This window comes from Haliotis asinina, chromosome 11 (assembly GCF_037392515.1).
Source record: "Haliotis asinina isolate JCU_RB_2024 chromosome 11, JCU_Hal_asi_v2, whole genome shotgun sequence".
NCBI lineage: Eukaryota > Metazoa > Mollusca > Gastropoda > Lepetellida > Haliotidae > Haliotis > Haliotis asinina.
In genome coordinates this window covers 10,791,673-10,808,876 of record NC_090290.1, presented here as the reverse complement: position 1 = coordinate 10,808,876, position 17,204 = coordinate 10,791,673, and the positions used below count along the sequence as shown (strand labels likewise).

General features: G+C 40.3%; 1 protein-coding gene and 20 non-coding genes across 21 annotated transcripts; 9 read left to right on the top strand and 12 right to left on the bottom strand.

Annotated features, from left to right (window-relative positions):
• Positions 1-140: 140 nt before the first annotated feature.
• Trnal-uaa (transfer RNA leucine (anticodon UAA)) lies at positions 141-223 on the bottom strand. The gene has a single exon. It is a non-coding gene; the product is annotated as a tRNA-Leu (tRNA).
• A 675-nt stretch (positions 224-898) lies between these two features.
• Trnar-acg (transfer RNA arginine (anticodon ACG)) lies at positions 899-971 on the top strand. Its single transcript has one exon. It is a non-coding gene; the product is annotated as a tRNA-Arg (tRNA).
• A 185-nt stretch (positions 972-1,156) lies between these two features.
• Trnal-uaa (transfer RNA leucine (anticodon UAA)) lies at positions 1,157-1,239 on the bottom strand. Its single transcript has one exon. It is a non-coding gene; the product is annotated as a tRNA-Leu (tRNA).
• Positions 1,240-1,914: 675 nt separating this feature from the next.
• Positions 1,915-1,987, top strand: Trnar-acg (transfer RNA arginine (anticodon ACG)). The gene has a single exon. It is a non-coding gene; the product is annotated as a tRNA-Arg (tRNA).
• Positions 1,988-2,172: 185 nt separating this feature from the next.
• Positions 2,173-2,255, bottom strand: Trnal-uaa (transfer RNA leucine (anticodon UAA)). Its single transcript has one exon. It is a non-coding gene; the product is annotated as a tRNA-Leu (tRNA).
• A 675-nt stretch (positions 2,256-2,930) lies between these two features.
• On the top strand, positions 2,931-3,003 carry Trnar-acg (transfer RNA arginine (anticodon ACG)). Its single transcript has one exon. It is a non-coding gene; the product is annotated as a tRNA-Arg (tRNA).
• Positions 3,004-3,188: 185 nt separating this feature from the next.
• Trnal-uaa (transfer RNA leucine (anticodon UAA)) lies at positions 3,189-3,271 on the bottom strand. Its single transcript has one exon. It is a non-coding gene; the product is annotated as a tRNA-Leu (tRNA).
• A 675-nt stretch (positions 3,272-3,946) lies between these two features.
• Positions 3,947-4,019, top strand: Trnar-acg (transfer RNA arginine (anticodon ACG)). Its single transcript has one exon. It is a non-coding gene; the product is annotated as a tRNA-Arg (tRNA).
• A 185-nt stretch (positions 4,020-4,204) lies between these two features.
• Positions 4,205-4,287, bottom strand: Trnal-uaa (transfer RNA leucine (anticodon UAA)). Its single transcript has one exon. It is a non-coding gene; the product is annotated as a tRNA-Leu (tRNA).
• Positions 4,288-6,016: 1,729 nt separating this feature from the next.
• On the top strand, positions 6,017-6,451 carry LOC137256501 (DNA ligase 1-like). Its single transcript, XM_067794337.1, has one exon. It carries the CDS (start codon positions 6,017-6,019, stop codon positions 6,449-6,451), a length of 435 nt encoding a protein of 144 aa, XP_067650438.1.
• Positions 6,452-10,842: 4,391 nt separating this feature from the next.
• On the bottom strand, positions 10,843-10,930 carry Trnal-uaa (transfer RNA leucine (anticodon UAA)). Its single transcript has one exon. It is a non-coding gene; the product is annotated as a tRNA-Leu (tRNA).
• A 669-nt stretch (positions 10,931-11,599) lies between these two features.
• Trnar-acg (transfer RNA arginine (anticodon ACG)) lies at positions 11,600-11,672 on the top strand. The gene has a single exon. It is a non-coding gene; the product is annotated as a tRNA-Arg (tRNA).
• A 184-nt stretch (positions 11,673-11,856) lies between these two features.
• Positions 11,857-11,939, bottom strand: Trnal-uaa (transfer RNA leucine (anticodon UAA)). The gene has a single exon. It is a non-coding gene; the product is annotated as a tRNA-Leu (tRNA).
• A 933-nt stretch (positions 11,940-12,872) lies between these two features.
• Positions 12,873-12,955, bottom strand: Trnal-uaa (transfer RNA leucine (anticodon UAA)). Its single transcript has one exon. It is a non-coding gene; the product is annotated as a tRNA-Leu (tRNA).
• Positions 12,956-13,630: 675 nt separating this feature from the next.
• Trnar-acg (transfer RNA arginine (anticodon ACG)) lies at positions 13,631-13,703 on the top strand. The gene has a single exon. It is a non-coding gene; the product is annotated as a tRNA-Arg (tRNA).
• Positions 13,704-13,888: 185 nt separating this feature from the next.
• On the bottom strand, positions 13,889-13,971 carry Trnal-uaa (transfer RNA leucine (anticodon UAA)). Its single transcript has one exon. It is a non-coding gene; the product is annotated as a tRNA-Leu (tRNA).
• A 933-nt stretch (positions 13,972-14,904) lies between these two features.
• On the bottom strand, positions 14,905-14,987 carry Trnal-uaa (transfer RNA leucine (anticodon UAA)). Its single transcript has one exon. It is a non-coding gene; the product is annotated as a tRNA-Leu (tRNA).
• A 675-nt stretch (positions 14,988-15,662) lies between these two features.
• Trnar-acg (transfer RNA arginine (anticodon ACG)) lies at positions 15,663-15,735 on the top strand. The gene has a single exon. It is a non-coding gene; the product is annotated as a tRNA-Arg (tRNA).
• Positions 15,736-15,919: 184 nt separating this feature from the next.
• On the bottom strand, positions 15,920-16,002 carry Trnal-uaa (transfer RNA leucine (anticodon UAA)). The gene has a single exon. It is a non-coding gene; the product is annotated as a tRNA-Leu (tRNA).
• Positions 16,003-16,677: 675 nt separating this feature from the next.
• Positions 16,678-16,750, top strand: Trnar-acg (transfer RNA arginine (anticodon ACG)). Its single transcript has one exon. It is a non-coding gene; the product is annotated as a tRNA-Arg (tRNA).
• A 185-nt stretch (positions 16,751-16,935) lies between these two features.
• Trnal-uaa (transfer RNA leucine (anticodon UAA)) lies at positions 16,936-17,018 on the bottom strand. The gene has a single exon. It is a non-coding gene; the product is annotated as a tRNA-Leu (tRNA).
• Positions 17,019-17,204: the final 186 nt, after the last annotated feature.

The following is a 17,204-nucleotide window of genomic DNA, read 5'->3' as shown; positions in this document are numbered from 1 at the left end:
AAGGATATAACGAGGACGATTTTGACAATAGCAGTGTCCGATTTTTTCTCCATTACAAATTGTAAAGTGGATCATTTCAATGAGAAAAAGAGGTGAAGTGAACATTTCCGCTCAATAATCACACCTAAAAATAGTGAGGTTAGCACGGGTGGGGTTCGAACCCACGCGGACATACGTCCATTGGATCTTAAGTCCAACGCCTTAACCACTCGGCCACCGTGCTCATGCCTTACAAAGTGGAAAGGTAGAGCTGAGTGTCGGGTAATTGCAAATGCCTAGATATACGCCCTTCAGCCAAAACTATGTCAGTCTTAACATGTAACTTACACATTTCCAAGCCATTTCTCCAAGTACCATGTTGTCCTCGATCTCCTTTGTACCCTACTCTGACTGCAACCTAGAACCACACTTTGTGCTACTGACAGCTGCTCGTATAAAATACTATATTTGTAAGCCAACTGTTAGCATTCTTGATATGTGCATGTTCAACTTCAAGTGCCCTGCCTTACGTTTGGAGCAAGTGGCTGTCGTTTTCTTTTCTTAGATTCCTTTGGAATCCTCCCATCCTTGGTCCTGTAATGTGCTTCTTTGCTGTAGAGTGGCTTTGTTCATAACGTTTGTAATGTGACGGCAGTTCCTTGGTAAATAAGAAGTCCCAGTGATAAAGCAAAGAGCCGTTTGACAAGCCATAAGACGTCCAACTACTTAAGACGATTCCAAGGTGGAATCCTGTCACACTCAAAGCAGTCTTTTGTTTGTTTTGTCATGGAATGTCATCGTCTAGATGAAATGACGTCGGTCAATGCAAACATGTTTGGGCAACATTTAGCACTTGCAGCCGTGCAACAATGAAAGGAAATGAGAGATCAGACATTGTATTGTAGCCTGGGCTTTCAGTGGGCGTGTGGCGCAACGGATAACGCGTCTGACTACGGATCAGAAGATTCCAGGTTCGAATCCTGGCACGCTCGGAATATTCTTTTTGACATTTTGGTTTTGAAAATAAGTAAAATACTAAGGATATAACGAGGACGATTTTGACAATAGCAGTGTCCGATTTTTTCTCCATTACAAATTGTAAAGTGGATCATTTCAATGAGAAAAAGAGGTGAAGTGAACATTTCCGCTCAATAATCACACCTAAAAATAGTGAGGTTAGCACGGGTGGGGTTCGAACCCACGCGGACATACGTCCATTGGATCTTAAGTCCAACGCCTTAACCACTCGGCCACCGTGCTCATGCCTTACAAAGTGGAAAGGTAGAGCTGAGTGTCGGGTAATTGCAAATGCCTAGATATACGCCCTTCAGCCAAAACTATGTCAGTCTTAACATGTAACTTACACATTTCCAAGCCATTTCTCCAAGTACCATGTTGTCCTCGATCTCCTTTGTACCCTACTCTGACTGCAACCTAGAACCACACTTTGTGCTACTGACAGCTGCTCGTATAAAATACTATATTTGTAAGCCAACTGTTAGCATTCTTGATATGTGCATGTTCAACTTCAAGTGCCCTGCCTTACGTTTGGAGCAAGTGGCTGTCGTTTTCTTTTCTTAGATTCCTTTGGAATCCTCCCATCCTTGGTCCTGTAATGTGCTTCTTTGCTGTAGAGTGGCTTTGTTCATAACGTTTGTAATGTGACGGCAGTTCCTTGGTAAATAAGAAGTCCCAGTGATAAAGCAAAGAGCCGTTTGACAAGCCATAAGACGTCCAACTACTTAAGACGATTCCAAGGTGGAATCCTGTCACACTCAAAGCAGTCTTTTGTTTGTTTTGTCATGGAATGTCATCGTCTAGATGAAATGACGTCGGTCAATGCAAACATGTTTGGGCAACATTTAGCACTTGCAGCCGTGCAACAATGAAAGGAAATGAGAGATCAGACATTGTATTGTAGCCTGGGCTTTCAGTGGGCGTGTGGCGCAACGGATAACGCGTCTGACTACGGATCAGAAGATTCCAGGTTCGAATCCTGGCACGCTCGGAATATTCTTTTTGACATTTTGGTTTTGAAAATAAGTAAAATACTAAGGATATAACGAGGACGATTTTGACAATAGCAGTGTCCGATTTTTTCTCCATTACAAATTGTAAAGTGGATCATTTCAATGAGAAAAAGAGGTGAAGTGAACATTTCCGCTCAATAATCACACCTAAAAATAGTGAGGTTAGCACGGGTGGGGTTCGAACCCACGCGGACATACGTCCATTGGATCTTAAGTCCAACGCCTTAACCACTCGGCCACCGTGCTCATGCCTTACAAAGTGGAAAGGTAGAGCTGAGTGTCGGGTAATTGCAAATGCCTAGATATACGCCCTTCAGCCAAAACTATGTCAGTCTTAACATGTAACTTACACATTTCCAAGCCATTTCTCCAAGTACCATGTTGTCCTCGATCTCCTTTGTACCCTACTCTGACTGCAACCTAGAACCACACTTTGTGCTACTGACAGCTGCTCGTATAAAATACTATATTTGTAAGCCAACTGTTAGCATTCTTGATATGTGCATGTTCAACTTCAAGTGCCCTGCCTTACGTTTGGAGCAAGTGGCTGTCGTTTTCTTTTCTTAGATTCCTTTGGAATCCTCCCATCCTTGGTCCTGTAATGTGCTTCTTTGCTGTAGAGTGGCTTTGTTCATAACGTTTGTTATGTGACGGCAGTTCCTTGGTAAATAAGAAGTCCCAGTGATAAAGCAAAGAGCCGTTTGACAAGCCATAAGACGTCCAACTACTTAAGACGATTCCAAGGTGGAATCCTGTCACACTCAAAGCAGTCTTTTGTTTGTTTTGTCATGGAATGTCATCGTCTAGATGAAATGACGTCGGTCAATGCAAACATGTTTGGGCAACATTTAGCACTTGCAGCCGTGCAACAATGAAAGGAAATGAGAGATCAGACATTGTATTGTAGCCTGGGCTTTCAGTGGGCGTGTGGCGCAACGGATAACGCGTCTGACTACGGATCAGAAGATTCCAGGTTCGAATCCTGGCACGCTCGGAATATTCTTTTTGACATTTTGGTTTTGAAAATAAGTAAAATACTAAGGATATAACGAGGACGATTTTGACAATAGCAGTGTCCGATTTTTTCTCCATTACAAATTGTAAAGTGGATCATTTCAATGAGAAAAAGAGGTGAAGTGAACATTTCCGCTCAATAATCACACCTAAAAATAGTGAGGTTAGCACGGGTGGGGTTCGAACCCACGCGGACATACGTCCATTGGATCTTAAGTCCAACGCCTTAACCACTCGGCCACCGTGCTCATGCCTTACAAAGTGGAAAGGTAGAGCTGAGTGTCGGGTAATTGCAAATGCCTAGATATACGCCCTTCAGCCAAAACTATGTCAGTCTTAACATGTAACTTACACATTTCCAAGCCATTTCTCCAAGTACCATGTTGTCCTCGATCTCCTTTGTACCCTACTCTGACTGCAACCTAGAACCACACTTTGTGCTACTGACAGCTGCTCGTATAAAATACTATATTTGTAAGCCAACTGTTAGCATTCTTGATATGTGCATGTTCAACTTCAAGTGCCCTGCCTTACGTTTGGAGCAAGTGGCTGTCGTTTTCTTTTCTTAGATTCCTTTGGAATCCTCCCATCCTTGGTCCTGTAATGTGCTTCTTTGCTGTAGAGTGGCTTTGTTCATAACGTTTGTAATGTGACGGCAGTTCCTTGGTAAATAAGAAGTCCCAGTGATAAAGCAAAGAGCCGTTTGACAAGCCATAAGACGTCCAACTACTTAAGACGATTCCAAGGTGGAATCCTGTCACACTCAAAGCAGTCTTTTGTTTGTTTTGTCATGGAATGTCATCGTCTAGATGAAATGACGTCGGTCAATGCAAACATGTTTGGGCAACATTTAGCACTTGCAGCCGTGCAACAATGAAAGGAAATGAGAGATCAGACATTGTATTGTAGCCTGGGCTTTCAGTGGGCGTGTGGCGCAACGGATAACGCGTCTGACTACGGATCAGAAGATTCCAGGTTCGAATCCTGGCACGCTCGGAATATTCTTTTTGACATTTTGGTTTTGAAAATAAGTAAAATACTAAGGATATAACGAGGACGATTTTGACAATAGCAGTGTCCGATTTTTTCTCCATTACAAATTGTAAAGTGGATCATTTCAATGAGAAAAAGAGGTGAAGTGAACATTTCCGCTCAATAATCACACCTAAAAATAGTGAGGTTAGCACGGGTGGGGTTCGAACCCACGCGGACATACGTCCATTGGATCTTAAGTCCAACGCCTTAACCACTCGGCCACCGTGCTCATGCCTTACAAAGTGGAAAGGTAGAGCTGAGTGTCGGGTAATTGCAAATGCCTAGATATACGCCCTTCAGCCAAAACTATGTCAGTCTTAACATGTAACTTACACATTTCCAAGCCATTTCTCCAAGTACCATGTTGTCCTCGATCTCCTTTGTACCCTACTCTGACTGCAACCTAGAACCACACTTTGTGCTACTGACAGCTGCTCGTATAAAATACTATATTTGTAAGCCAACTGTTAGCATTCTTGATATGTGCATGTTCAACTTCAAGTGCCCTGCCTTACGTTTGGAGCAAGTGGCTGTCGTTTTCTTTTCTTAGATTCCTTTGGAATCCTCCCATCCTTGGTCCTGTAATGTGCTTCTTTGCTGTAGAGTGGCTTTGTTCATAACGTTTGTTATGTGACGGCAGTTCCTTGGTAAATAAGAAGTCCCAGTGATAAAGCAACGAGCCGTTTGACAAGCCATAAGACGTCCAACTACTTAAGACGATTCCAAGGTGGAATCCTGTCACACTCAAAGCAGTCTTTTGTTTGTTTTGTCATGGAATGTCATCGTCTAGATGAAATGACGTCGGTCAATGCAAACATGTTTGGGCAACATTTAGCACTTGCAGCCGTGCAACAATGAAAGGAAATGAGAGATCAGACATTGTATTGTAGCCTGGGCTTTCAGTGGGCGTGTGGCGCAACGGATAACGCGTGGTTACCTCCCTTGAATTGGAGGTGTATGGACGGATTCACGAGAGAGTGACAAGTTTTCTCGGAGATCGTCATTTAAAGGGACGTCTGAACTTGAATTTGGTGCCCAAAGGTAGGATAACATTTACAATGTAATTGTATGTGAACCTACCTCGTTAGCAAGCACTTAGGTGCGTGCTATATACGGTCGCTGTATTGTTGACATCTTGCTGACTGGAGACAAAATGGCGGACTCCTATTCAAAAAGAAAGTATCAGAAGGATTGCACAATTGAAGTTCATGTAGGAGACAACAGAGTTGTAACAGCAAGCACGCTTTGCAATGTTTTGTTGGAGTATGTATCTGATGTGTGGTCATGTGTGTTGAAAGGCACAGATTGCTTTGATGTAACAGTCCCTGACAGCACCGAGGCAAGGATTCTTGCTGAAACAAATGACTTAGTTATAGAAGATCAGAAGATGTCATTCAGACTGCTTCAGAGTGACAGTGTAGTGGTGTCATTTCTTCATCTCCCACCGTACATCGATGATGAAGAAATAGAAAAACTTCTCAGTAAGAGAGGAATAGCTATGAAAAGTGACATCAAGCACAGAACTCTTAAAGGCACACACATTTTTGATGGTACAAGATATGTGAGGGTGGTATTTCCCCCTGAATGTAACTCATTACCGTATTCAATGGGGTTTAACACCCTGGATGGATACAGGTATTTTAGAGTTATACACAATAACCAAGAACGGTTATGCTTCAAGTGCAATTCTGGAGGTCACGTGGTGAAGGATTGTCCTAACACCAAATGTTGTAAATGCAGTGGAAGTGGACACATTGCCAGAAATTGCAAAGCAGAAGAAAATCAGGAACGTAGTTGTCATATCTGTTTTCGTTCAATTGAAATCTGCAACTGTTTCTCCGATATAGAGGATGAGGAAAGGTTTAGCGATTCGGATTCGGATTTGGAGAGGGAGTTAGCCCGAACAAAATCCTGGGATGAGGTTCCTCTGGAACATATTTCCGCGTCAAAGGAGAATCATGCAGATGGAACAGAAGAAACCAAGAGAAATCAAAAAGAAGAGACAAAATTACAAGGAACTGAAAAAAACGGCGAAGGAAGATAATACGCAAGTAATTCCATTTGCTGAGGATATTTCTGATTGCGAGAAGGAGGACAAGGACACCACAGACAAGAACGCTTTGCTTCAGGAAAGCCTGGACACAAGAGAAGAGGATAAAGACATTCAAAAACCAACCGGTGTATCATCTGCAAAGTGGACAATTGCTTCGCGTAAACGTGCAAGAAGGCACAAACTGCAGCCTAAATTATCAGAGACGGTATTACAAAACAATGACTTGAAAAATAAAGTGAGAGAAAGTAAAAAAGACCAACAAAAGAAAAAGAAAGCAGAAAAGGTCAATGACAGAAGAGAATTATCAGGTGTGTTGGAAAATGTTATGGAAACTCCATAATGTTGTCTAGTAAGCATCTATTTCTCTTTTCTGCAATGGTCACAATATGGTCATGGAATGTAAATGGACTCCGGGATATAGCCAAAATGCAAAATGTATTTGCACTAATTAGGAATTCTCAAGTCAATATTGCTTTTTTGCAGGAAACTTTTTGGTCGGATGAATATATAGAAAAATATAAACATTTGTGGCCAGGAACTATTTTATATTCTAATGCAGAAAATGATAGAAGAGGTGTAGCTATATTAGTCTCAGATGGTTTTGAGCAAAATGTTAAGCTGCTTAGAAAAGATGAAGAAGGAAGATTAATAAAGGCTTCCCTAGCTATTGAAGATAGATCAGTTGCTTTATTAAACGTGTATGCCCCAAATGAGAGTAAAGAGAGAATAGATTTTTTCAAGAATTTGACAACATGGATTGAGAAAGAACACATAATTTGTGCTGGGGATTTTAATGAGATATTAAATCCTTTACTTGATAAAGGCATCAACAATATATCGTTTAATATTCAAAGTAGCAATGTTTTAAACGATTTTCTCTCTGACAACAGCCTAGTTGATATATGGAGATATAAAAACTATGACAAAAAAGAATTTACCAGAATACAGTCTGTGTTAGGAAGTATGAAACAATCTAGAATTGATCTGATAATTGTTTCAAGAGATCTCATTACAAGTGCTGTAAATAGTTACATTAGATATTCCTCTGTGAGCGATCACAGTATAGTAGCCCTCAGATTGGACTTTTCTTCAGTAGAAAGAGGTCCTGGGGTATGGATTTTTAATAATCAGCTTCTGGAAGATTTCACATTCTACTTACGAATTATTGCATTAATAAAGGAGGCAAAACAATGCCCTTTACTTAAAACAGATCCATTGATATGGTGGGATAACTTAAAATACAAATTTAAAACATTTTCCAGATTTTATGAATCTAAGAAAAACAGGGAAGCAAAAGCTGATTATTATAAAATTCAAAATAAGCTTAGAATTGAATATCATAAAATATCCTCCATTCCTGGCTATAAATCTACCGATTTACAATTATTGGAAAGTGAACTAGAGGTGTATGAGAATAATAAATGCAAGGGTGCTATTCTCAGGTCAAAAGCTCAGTGCACGCTGGAGTCAGATAGAAACACCACTTACTTTTTGAACCTTGAAAAAAGTAAACAACAGGCTAATTCAATAAAATCACTGTACAAGGAAGATGGTACTATAGCCAGGAATACAGAGGATATTTTAGATACTGCTCCGCAATTTTACTCATCCTTATTTACTGCTGAGCAATGTGATTTCGTAAAACAACAAAGTCTCATTGATAATATTGGGAAAAAACTTTCTGAAGAAGAAAAACAATCATGTGACGTACCTATTTCTCAGAGTGAGCTTACAAAAGCACTCAAAGGAATGAAAAAGAATAAATCACCGGGTCCGGACGGCCTAACTGTTGAGTTTTATTTAAAGTTTTGGAATATTTTATGTCCCTTCTTTTTAGAAGTTGTAGATTGTATATACAAAGAGCATAATCTTTCTCGCTCCATGAAAAAGAGTATTATTAGTTTATTTTATAAAAAGAAAGGTGACAAAAGGGACATTAAGTGTTACAGACCTATCTCATTGATTAATGTAGACTCTAAGCTCATTTCTAGAGTGTTGTCGTTGAGATTGAGAAATATGATGGCTTCAGTTGTCTCCCCTGAACAATCTTGTTGCATACCAGGAAGAGACATAGCCAGTAACCTACATTCTGTTAGAGATGTCATTGATGTTGTCAGTAATCATAATGATGACTCCTATCTCATTAAAATAGATCAAGAAAAAGCCTTTGATAGGGTATCACACCAATATTTATTTCGAATTCTTAGAAAATTTAACTTTGGAGATTTTTTTCATTTCATGGATTAAGATCCTATATACTGATATAAAGAGTTCTGTGAAATGCAATGGTCATTTGACACCATACTTCACTTTAACTCGTGGAGTTAGGCAGGGGGATCCAATGAGCTCTATGCTATATGTGTTGGTGTCAGAGCCACTGAATTTAATAATAAAAAACAATCCTGATATTCATGGAATTAACATCAGTAATGATATTAATTCTTTGATATACCAACATGCTGATGACACAACAGTTACTGTCTCAGATGTTAACTCTGTCCTTGAAACATTTAGTACAGTTAACTTCTATTGTGAGGCAACGGGTGCAAAAATCAATATTGAAAAATCGGAAATTTTGTTATTGGGTAAAACAAGGTTTAGAGATTTTTCAATCAACATTCCGGTTAAAGTGAAAAGAGATTGTATAGAAGTATTGGGCATTTATTTCGGCATCGACAAAGCGATGTGTGAAACTTTAAACTGGAGGAAGAAAATAGACAAAATACAAGCACTGTTAAATTCATGGCTGCGTAGACAGTTAACCTTACAAGGCAGAGCCATTGTTATTAATATCCTTATGAGCTCTCGTTTGTGGTATATGTTCACTGTACTACCTGTTCCATATTGGGTGGAGAATAAATTTACACAAATGTTTAGAGACTTTTTATGGCATAACAAACCTGCCAAAATAGCACACGGTACATGCATTGGTGTTTGTTTAGATGGAGGTCTTAATATACCAGATTTACGTTTAAAAAAATATGCTTTAAGGCTGAAATTACTGAGAGCCTATGTCAATTGTCAGCTCAGTTGTATTTGGAAACAAACATTTGTATATTTTATGTCACATCTTCTGAAAATGAACTTAGGAATTGATGCTTTAAGCCTTGAATATGATAAAGCCTATTTACAGAATATAAGTCCATTTTATGCAGAGGTACTAGCTGCATGGAATGAATTGAATGAAGGAAAAAGACCATTACTTAAAAAGGTAGATGATATCATGAATCAGCCAATATTTAAGAATCCATTGATTACATTCAATGGAAAAACTCTTATGTTTCAGTCATTTATTTCAAGTGGAATTATTTGCATCAAGCATATTTGTTTTGAAGTTATTCCAAAATTCATGTCTGGACACATTATTGTTAATATAATCCATGACACCTTACCTGAGATGGATGTAAGTATCATACAACAATGTTATGCCATTATTTTATTAGCGCTTCCGTCAGAGTGGAAAAAGATCATTTTGTCAGAGGTTGCCACTAACTCCCCATCAAGAGACATAACATGCACTGTTCAAAACCAGGATCTGTCTGTTGATTTATTCACAACAAAATTTTGTTATGAAGTTCTCAGGAAAAAACATTTCAAGGAACCAGTAGCTATCGCTTGGTGGAATCAGCTTGCACTGGATATTAATTGGAAAGATATTTGGATGAATGTATGGGAAAAAGATAAATCAACAGACTCCATACAGTTAGATTTTAAAATTGCACATAATATTGTTTTCACATATGATAAACTTCTAAAAATCGGACTGTCAAACACTGATGTTTGTCCAGTGTGTCACATACAAACAGAAGACATTTTACATCTGTTCGTCTTCTGCAAGGAGTTATCGCCCTTGCAAGACCTCATCATTGAAATGTTGACAGATGTGTGCCAGGACACAGGCTTTAGTTTTGGACAGTTATCTATCTGGTTATTGTTTGGGTTCTTACCAGAAAAGAAGTTGTCGTCTAAAGCATTCATGGACATTGTATTCTCAATTTATCGTCTAGCTGTATTTAAAAGGAGGGTGATATTGAGGCAAAACATGATTTCATTTCACATGAAGGCATTTTTCAAATCATTGATAAGACGTCATTTTAGCCTGTTGTGCTTTAAATATTCCAAAGCAAATCAATCACACATTTTCATTCAAAAATATGTCATGAGCAATACATTCATATCGTTGGATGGAAATGAGATTGTTCTACACTCACCGTTAGATTAGAATATTACATAATGCTTTATAAATACAGAGGTACTCAGATTAGCTACATTAAATATATTATACATTTATTCGGGTATATTTCTTCATTGCAACCTATAAAAAACTTCTGAACATTTCTATGAAAATATACTTCCTCTCTTTTCAATTGAAATGTTAGGCACTGCCACCCCAAATCTGTGATACATATTTTATTTATGAGGTGGTAGTGTAAGCACTGTCTGCGACTGTAATTCTACAATTTTGTGAATAAATATTTTAATGAAAAAAAAAAAACGCGTCTGACTACGGATCAGAAGATTCCAGGTTCGAATCCTGGCACGCTCGGAATATTCTTTTTGACATTTTGGTTTTGAAAATACGTAAAATACTAAGGATATAACGAGGACGATTTTGACAATAGCAGTGTCCGATTTTTTCTCCATTACAAATTGTAAAGTGGATCATTTCAATGAGAAAAAGAGGTGAAGTGAACATTTCCGCTCAATAATCACACCTAAAAATAGTGAGGTTAGCACGGGTGGGGTTCGAACCCACGCGGACATACGTCCATTGGATCTTAAGTCCAACGCCTTAACCACTCGGCCACCTGCTCGTGCTTTACAAAGTGGAAAGGTAGAGCTGAGTGTCGGGTAATTGCAAATGCGTAGATATACGCCCTTCAGCCAAAACTATGTCAGTCTTAACATGTAACTTACACATTTCCAAGCCATTTCTCCAAGTACCATGTTGTCCTCGATCTCCTTTGTACCCTACTCTGACTGCAACCTAGAACCACACTTTGTGCTACTGACAGCTGCTCGTATAAAATACTATATTTGTAAGCCAACTGTTAGCATTCTTGATATGTGCATGTTCAACTTCAAGTGCCCTGCCTTACGTTTGGAGCAAGTGGCTGTCGTTTTCTTTTCTTAGATTCCTTTGGAATCCTCCCATCCTTGGTCCTGTAATGTGCTTCTTTACTGTAGAGTGGCTTTGTTCATAACGTTTGTTATGTGACGGCAGTTCCTTGGTAAATAAGAAGTCCCAGTGATAAAGCAAAGAGCCGTTTGACAAGCCATAAGACGTCCAACTACTTAAGACGATTCCAAGGTGGAATCCTGTCACACTCAAAGCAGTCTTTTGTTTGTTTTGTCATGGAATGTCATCGTCTAGATGAAATGACGTCGGTCAATGCAAACATGTTTGGGCAACATTTAGCACTTGCAGCCGTGCAACAATGAAAGGAAATGAGAGATCAGACATTGTATTGTAGCCTGGGCTTTCAGTGGGCGTGTGGCGCAACGGATAACGCGTCTGACTACGGATCAGAAGATTCCAGGTTCCAATCCTGGCACGCTCGGAATATTCTTTTTGACATTTTGGTTTTGAAAATAAGTAAAATACTAAGAACACAACGAGGACGATTTTGACAATAGCAGTGTCCGATTTTTCTCCATTACAAATTGTAAAGTGGATCATTTCAATGAGAAAAAGAGGTGAAGTGAACATTTCCGCTCAATAATCACACCTAAAAATAGTGAGGTTAGCACGGGTGGGGTTCGAACCCACGCGGACATACGTCCATTGGATCTTAAGTCCAACGCCTTAACCACTCGGCCACCGTGCTCATGCCTTACAAAGTGGAAAGGTAGAACTGAGTGTCGGGTAATTGCAAATGCCTAGATATACGCCCTTCAGCCAAAACTATGTCAGTCTCAACATGTAACTTACACATTTCCAAGCCATTTCTCCAAGTACCATGTTGTCCTCGATCTCCTTTGTACCCTACTCTGACTGCAACCTAGAACCACACTTTGTGCTACTGACAGCTGCTCGTATAAAATACTATATTTGTAAGCCAACTGTTAGCATTCTTGATATGTGCATGTTCAACTTCAAGTGCCCTGCCTTACGTTTGGAGCAAGTGGCTGTCGTTTTCTTTTCTTAGATTCCTTTGGAATCCTCCCATCCTTGGTCCTGTAATGTGCTTCTTTGCTGTAGAGTGGCTTTGTTCATAACGTTTGTTATGTGACGGCAGTTCCTTGGTAAATAAGAAGTCCCAGTGATAAAGCAAAGAGCCGTTTGACAAGCCATAAGACGTCCAACTACTTAAGACGATTCCAAGGTGGAATCCTGTCACACTCAAAGCAGTCTTTTGTTTGTTTTGTCATGGAATGTCATCGTCTAGATGAAATGACGTCGGTCAATGCAAACATGTTTGGGCAACATTTAGCACTTGCAGCCGTGCAACAATGAAAGGAAATGAGAGATCAGACATTGTATTGTAGCCTGGGCTTTCAGTGGGCGTGTGGCGCAACGGATAACGCGTCTGACTACGGATCAGAAGATTCCAGATTCGAATACTGGCACTCTAGAAATATTCTTTTTGACATTTTGGTTTTGAAAATAAGTAAAATACTAAGGATATAACGAGGACGATTTTGACAATAGCAGTGTCCGATTTTTTCTCCATTACAAATTGTAAAGTGGATCATTTCAATGAGAAAAAGAGGTGAAGTGAACATTTCCGCTCAATAATCACACCTAAAAATAGTGAGGTTAGCACGGGTGGGGTTCGAACCCACGCGGACATACGTCCATTGGATCTTAAGTCCAACGCCTTAACCACTCGGCCACCGTGCTCATGCCTTACAAAGTGGAAAGGTAGTACTGAGTGTCGGGTAATTGCAAATGCCTAGATATACGCCCTTCAGCCAAAACTATGTCAGTCTTAACATGTAACTTACACATTTCCAAGCCATTTCTCCAAGTACCATGTTGTCCTCGATCTCCTTTGTACCCTACTCTGACTGCAACCTAGAACCACACTTTGTGCTACTGACAGCTGCTCGTATAAAATACTATATTTGTAAGCCAACTGTTAGCATTCTTGATATGTGCATGTTCAACTTCAAGTGCCCTGCCTCACGTTTGGAACAAGTATCTGTCGTTTTCTTTTCTTAGATTCCTTTGGAATCCTCCCATCCTTGGTCCTGTAATGTGCTTCTTTGCTGTAGAGTGGCTTTGTTCATAACGTTTGTAATGTGACGGCAGTTCCTTGGTAAATAAGAAGTCCCAGTGATAAAGCAAAGAGCCGTTTGACAAGCCATAAGACGTCCAACTACTTAAGACGATTCCAAGGTGGAATCCTGTCACACTCAAAGCAGTCTTTTGTTTGTTTTGTCATGGAATGTCATCGTCTAGATGAAATGACGTCGGTCAATGCAAACATGTTTGGGCAACATTTAGCACTTGCAGCCGTGCAACAATGAAAGGAAATGAGAGATCAGACATTGTATTGTAGCCTGGGCTTTCAGTGGGCGTGTGGCGCAACGGATAACGCGTCTGACTACGGATCAGAAGATTCCAGGTTCGAATCCTGGCACGCTCGGAATATTCTTTTTGACATTTTGGTTTTGAAAATAAGTAAAATACTAAGAACACAACGAGGACGATTTTGACAATAGCAGTGTCCGATTTTTTCTCCATTACAAATTGTAAAGTGGATCATTTCAATGAGAAAAAGAGGTGAAGTGAACATTTCCGCTCAATAATCACACCTAAAAATAGTGAGGTTAGCACGGGTGGGGTTCGAATCCACGCGGACATACGTCCATTGGATCTTAAGTCCAACGCCTTACCCACTCGGCCACCGTGCCCATGCCTTACAAAGTGGAAAGGTAGAACTGAGTGTCGGGTAATTGCAAATGCGTAGATATACGCCCTTCAGCCAAAACTATGTCAGTCCAAACATGTAACTTACACATTTCCAAGCCATTTCTCCAAGTACCATGTTGTCCTCGATCTCCTTTGTACCCTACTCTGACTGCAACCTAGAACCACACTTTGTGCTACTGACAGCTGCTCGTATAAAATACTATATTTGTAAGCCAACTGTTAGCATTCTTGATATGTGCATGTTCAACTTCAAGTGCCCTGCCTTACGTTTGGAGCAAGTGGCTGTCGTTTTCTTTTCTTAGATTCCTTTGGAATCCTCCCATCCTTGGTCCTGTAATGTGCTTCTTTGCTGTAGAGTGGCTTTGTTCATAACGTTTGTTATGTGACGGCAGTTCCTTGGTAAATAAGAAGTCCCAGTGATAAAGCAAAGAGCCGTTTGACAAGCCATAAGACGTCCAACTACTTAAGACGATTCCAAGGTGGAATCCTGTCACACTCAAAGCAGTCTTTTGTTTGTTTTGTCATGGAATGTCATCGTCTAGATGAAATGACGTCGGTCAATGCAAACATGTTTGGGCAACATTTAGCACTTGCAGCCGTGCAACAATGAAAGGAAATGAGAGATCAGACATTGTATTGTAGCCTGGGCTTTCAGTGGGCGTGTGGCGCAACGGATAACGCGTCTGACTACGGATCAGAAGATTCCAGATTCGAATACTGGCACTCTAGAAATATTCTTTTTGACATTTTGGTTTTGAAAATAAGTAAAATACTAAGGATATAACGAGGACGATTTTGACAATAGCAGTGTCCGATTTTTTCTCCATTACAAATTGTAAAGTGGATCATTTCAATGAGAAAAAGAGGTGAAGTGAACATTTCCGCTCAATAATCACACCTAAAAATAGTGAGGTTAGCACGGGTGGGGTTCGAACCCACGCGGACATACGTCCATTGGATCTTAAGTCCAACGCCTTAACCACTCGGCCACCGTGCTCATGCCTTACAAAGTGGAAAGGTAGTACTGAGTGTCGGGTAATTGCAAATGCCTAGATATACGCCCTTCAGCCAAAACTATGTCAGTCTTAACATGTAACTTACACATTTCCAAGCCATTTCTCCAAGTACCATGTTGTCCTCGATCTCCTTTGTACCCTACTCTGACTGCAACCTAGAACCACACTTTGTGCTACTGACAGCTGCTCGTATAAAATACTATATTTGTAAGCCAACTGTTAGCATTCTTGATATGTGCATGTTCAACTTCAAGTGCCCTGCCTCACGTTTGGAACAAGTATCTGTCGTTTTCTTTTCTTAGATTCCTTTGGAATCCTCCCATCCTTGGTCCTGTAATGTGCTTCTTTGCTGTAGAGTGGCTTTGTTCATAACGTTTGTAATGTGACGGCAGTTCCTTGGTAAATAAGAAGTCCCAGTGATAAAGCAAAGAGCCGTTTGACAAGCCATAAGACGTCCAACTACTTAAGACGATTCCAAGGTGGAATCCTGTCACACTCAAAGCAGTCTTTTGTTTGTTTTGTCATGGAATGTCATCGTCTAGATGAAATGACGTCGGTCAATGCAAACATGTTTGGGCAACATTTAGCACTTGCAGCCGTGCAACAATGAAAGGAAATGAGAGATCAGACATTGTATTGTAGCCTGGGCTTTCAGTGGGCGTGTGGCGCAACGGATAACGCGTCTGACTACGGATCAGAAGATTCCAGGTTCGAATCCTGGCACGCTCGGAATATTCTTTTTGACATTTTGGTTTTGAAAATAAGTAAAATACTAAGAACACAACGAGGACGATTTTGACAATAGCAGTGTCCGATTTTTCTCCATTACAAATTGTAAAGTGGATCATTTCAATGAGAAAAAGAGGTGAAGTGAACATTTCCGCTCAATAATCACACCTAAATATAGTGAGGTTAGCACGGGTGGGGTTCGAATCCACGCGGACATACGTCCATTGGATCTTAAGTCCAACGCCTTACGCACTCGGCCACCGTGCCCATGCCTTACAAAGTGGAAAGGTAGAACTGAGTGTCGGGTAATTGCAAATGCGTAGATATACGCCCTTCGGCCAAAACTATGTCAGTCCAAACATGTAACTTACACATTTCCAAGCCATTTCTCCAAGTACCATGTTGTCCTCGATATCCTTTGTACCCTACTCTGACTGCAACCTAGAACCACACTTTGTGCTACTGACAGCTGCTCGTATAAAATACTATATTTGTAAGCCAACTGTTAGCATTCTTGATATGTGCATGTTCAACTTCAAGTGCCCTGCCTTACGTTTGGAGCAAGTGGCTGTCGTTTCCTTTCCTTAGATTCCTTTGGAATCCTCCCATCCTTGGTCCTGTAATGTGCTTCTTTGCTGTAGAGTGGCTTTGTTCATAACGTTTGTAATGTGACGGCAGTTCCTTAGTAAATAAGAAGTCCCAGTGATAAAGCAAAGAGCCGTTTGACAAGCCATAAGACGTCCAACTACTTAAGACGATTCCAAGATGGAATCCTGTCACACTCAAAGCAGTCTTTTGTTTGTTTTGTCATGGAATGTCATCGTCTAGATGAAATGACGTCGGTCAATGCAAACATGTTTGGGCAACATTTAGCACTTGCAGCCGTGCAACAATGAAAGGAAATGAGAGATCAGACATTGTATTGTAGCCTGGGCTTTCAGTGGGCGTGTGGCGCAACGGATAACGCGTCTGACTACGGATCAGAAGATTCCAGGTTCCAATCCTGGCACGCTCGGAATATTCTTTTTGACATTTTGGTTTTGAAAATAAGTAAAATACTAAGGAGATAACGAGGACGATTTTGACAATAGCAGTGTCCGATTTTTTCTCCATTACAAATTGTAAAGTGGATCATTTCAATGAGAAAAAGAGGTGAAGTGAACATTTCCGCTCAATAATCACACCTAAATATAGTGAGGTTAGCACGGGTGGGGTTCGAATCCACGCGGACATACGTCCATTGGATCTTAAGTCCAACGCCTTACGCACTCGGCCACCGTGCCCATGCCTTACAAAGTGGAAAGGTAGAACTGAGTGTCGGGTAATTGCAAATGCGTAGATATACGCCCTTCGGCCAAAACTATGTCAGTCCAAACATGTAACTTACACATTTCCAAGCCATTTCTCCAAGTACCATGTTGTCCTCGATATCCTTTGTACCCTACTCTGACTGCAACCTAGAACCACAC

What these genes read in the sequence shown, in the direction of transcription:
- LOC137256501 (XM_067794337.1), top strand. Translation starts at nt 6,017, where the DNA reads ATGCAGATGGAACAGAAGAAACCAAGAGAAATCAAAAAGAAGAGACAA.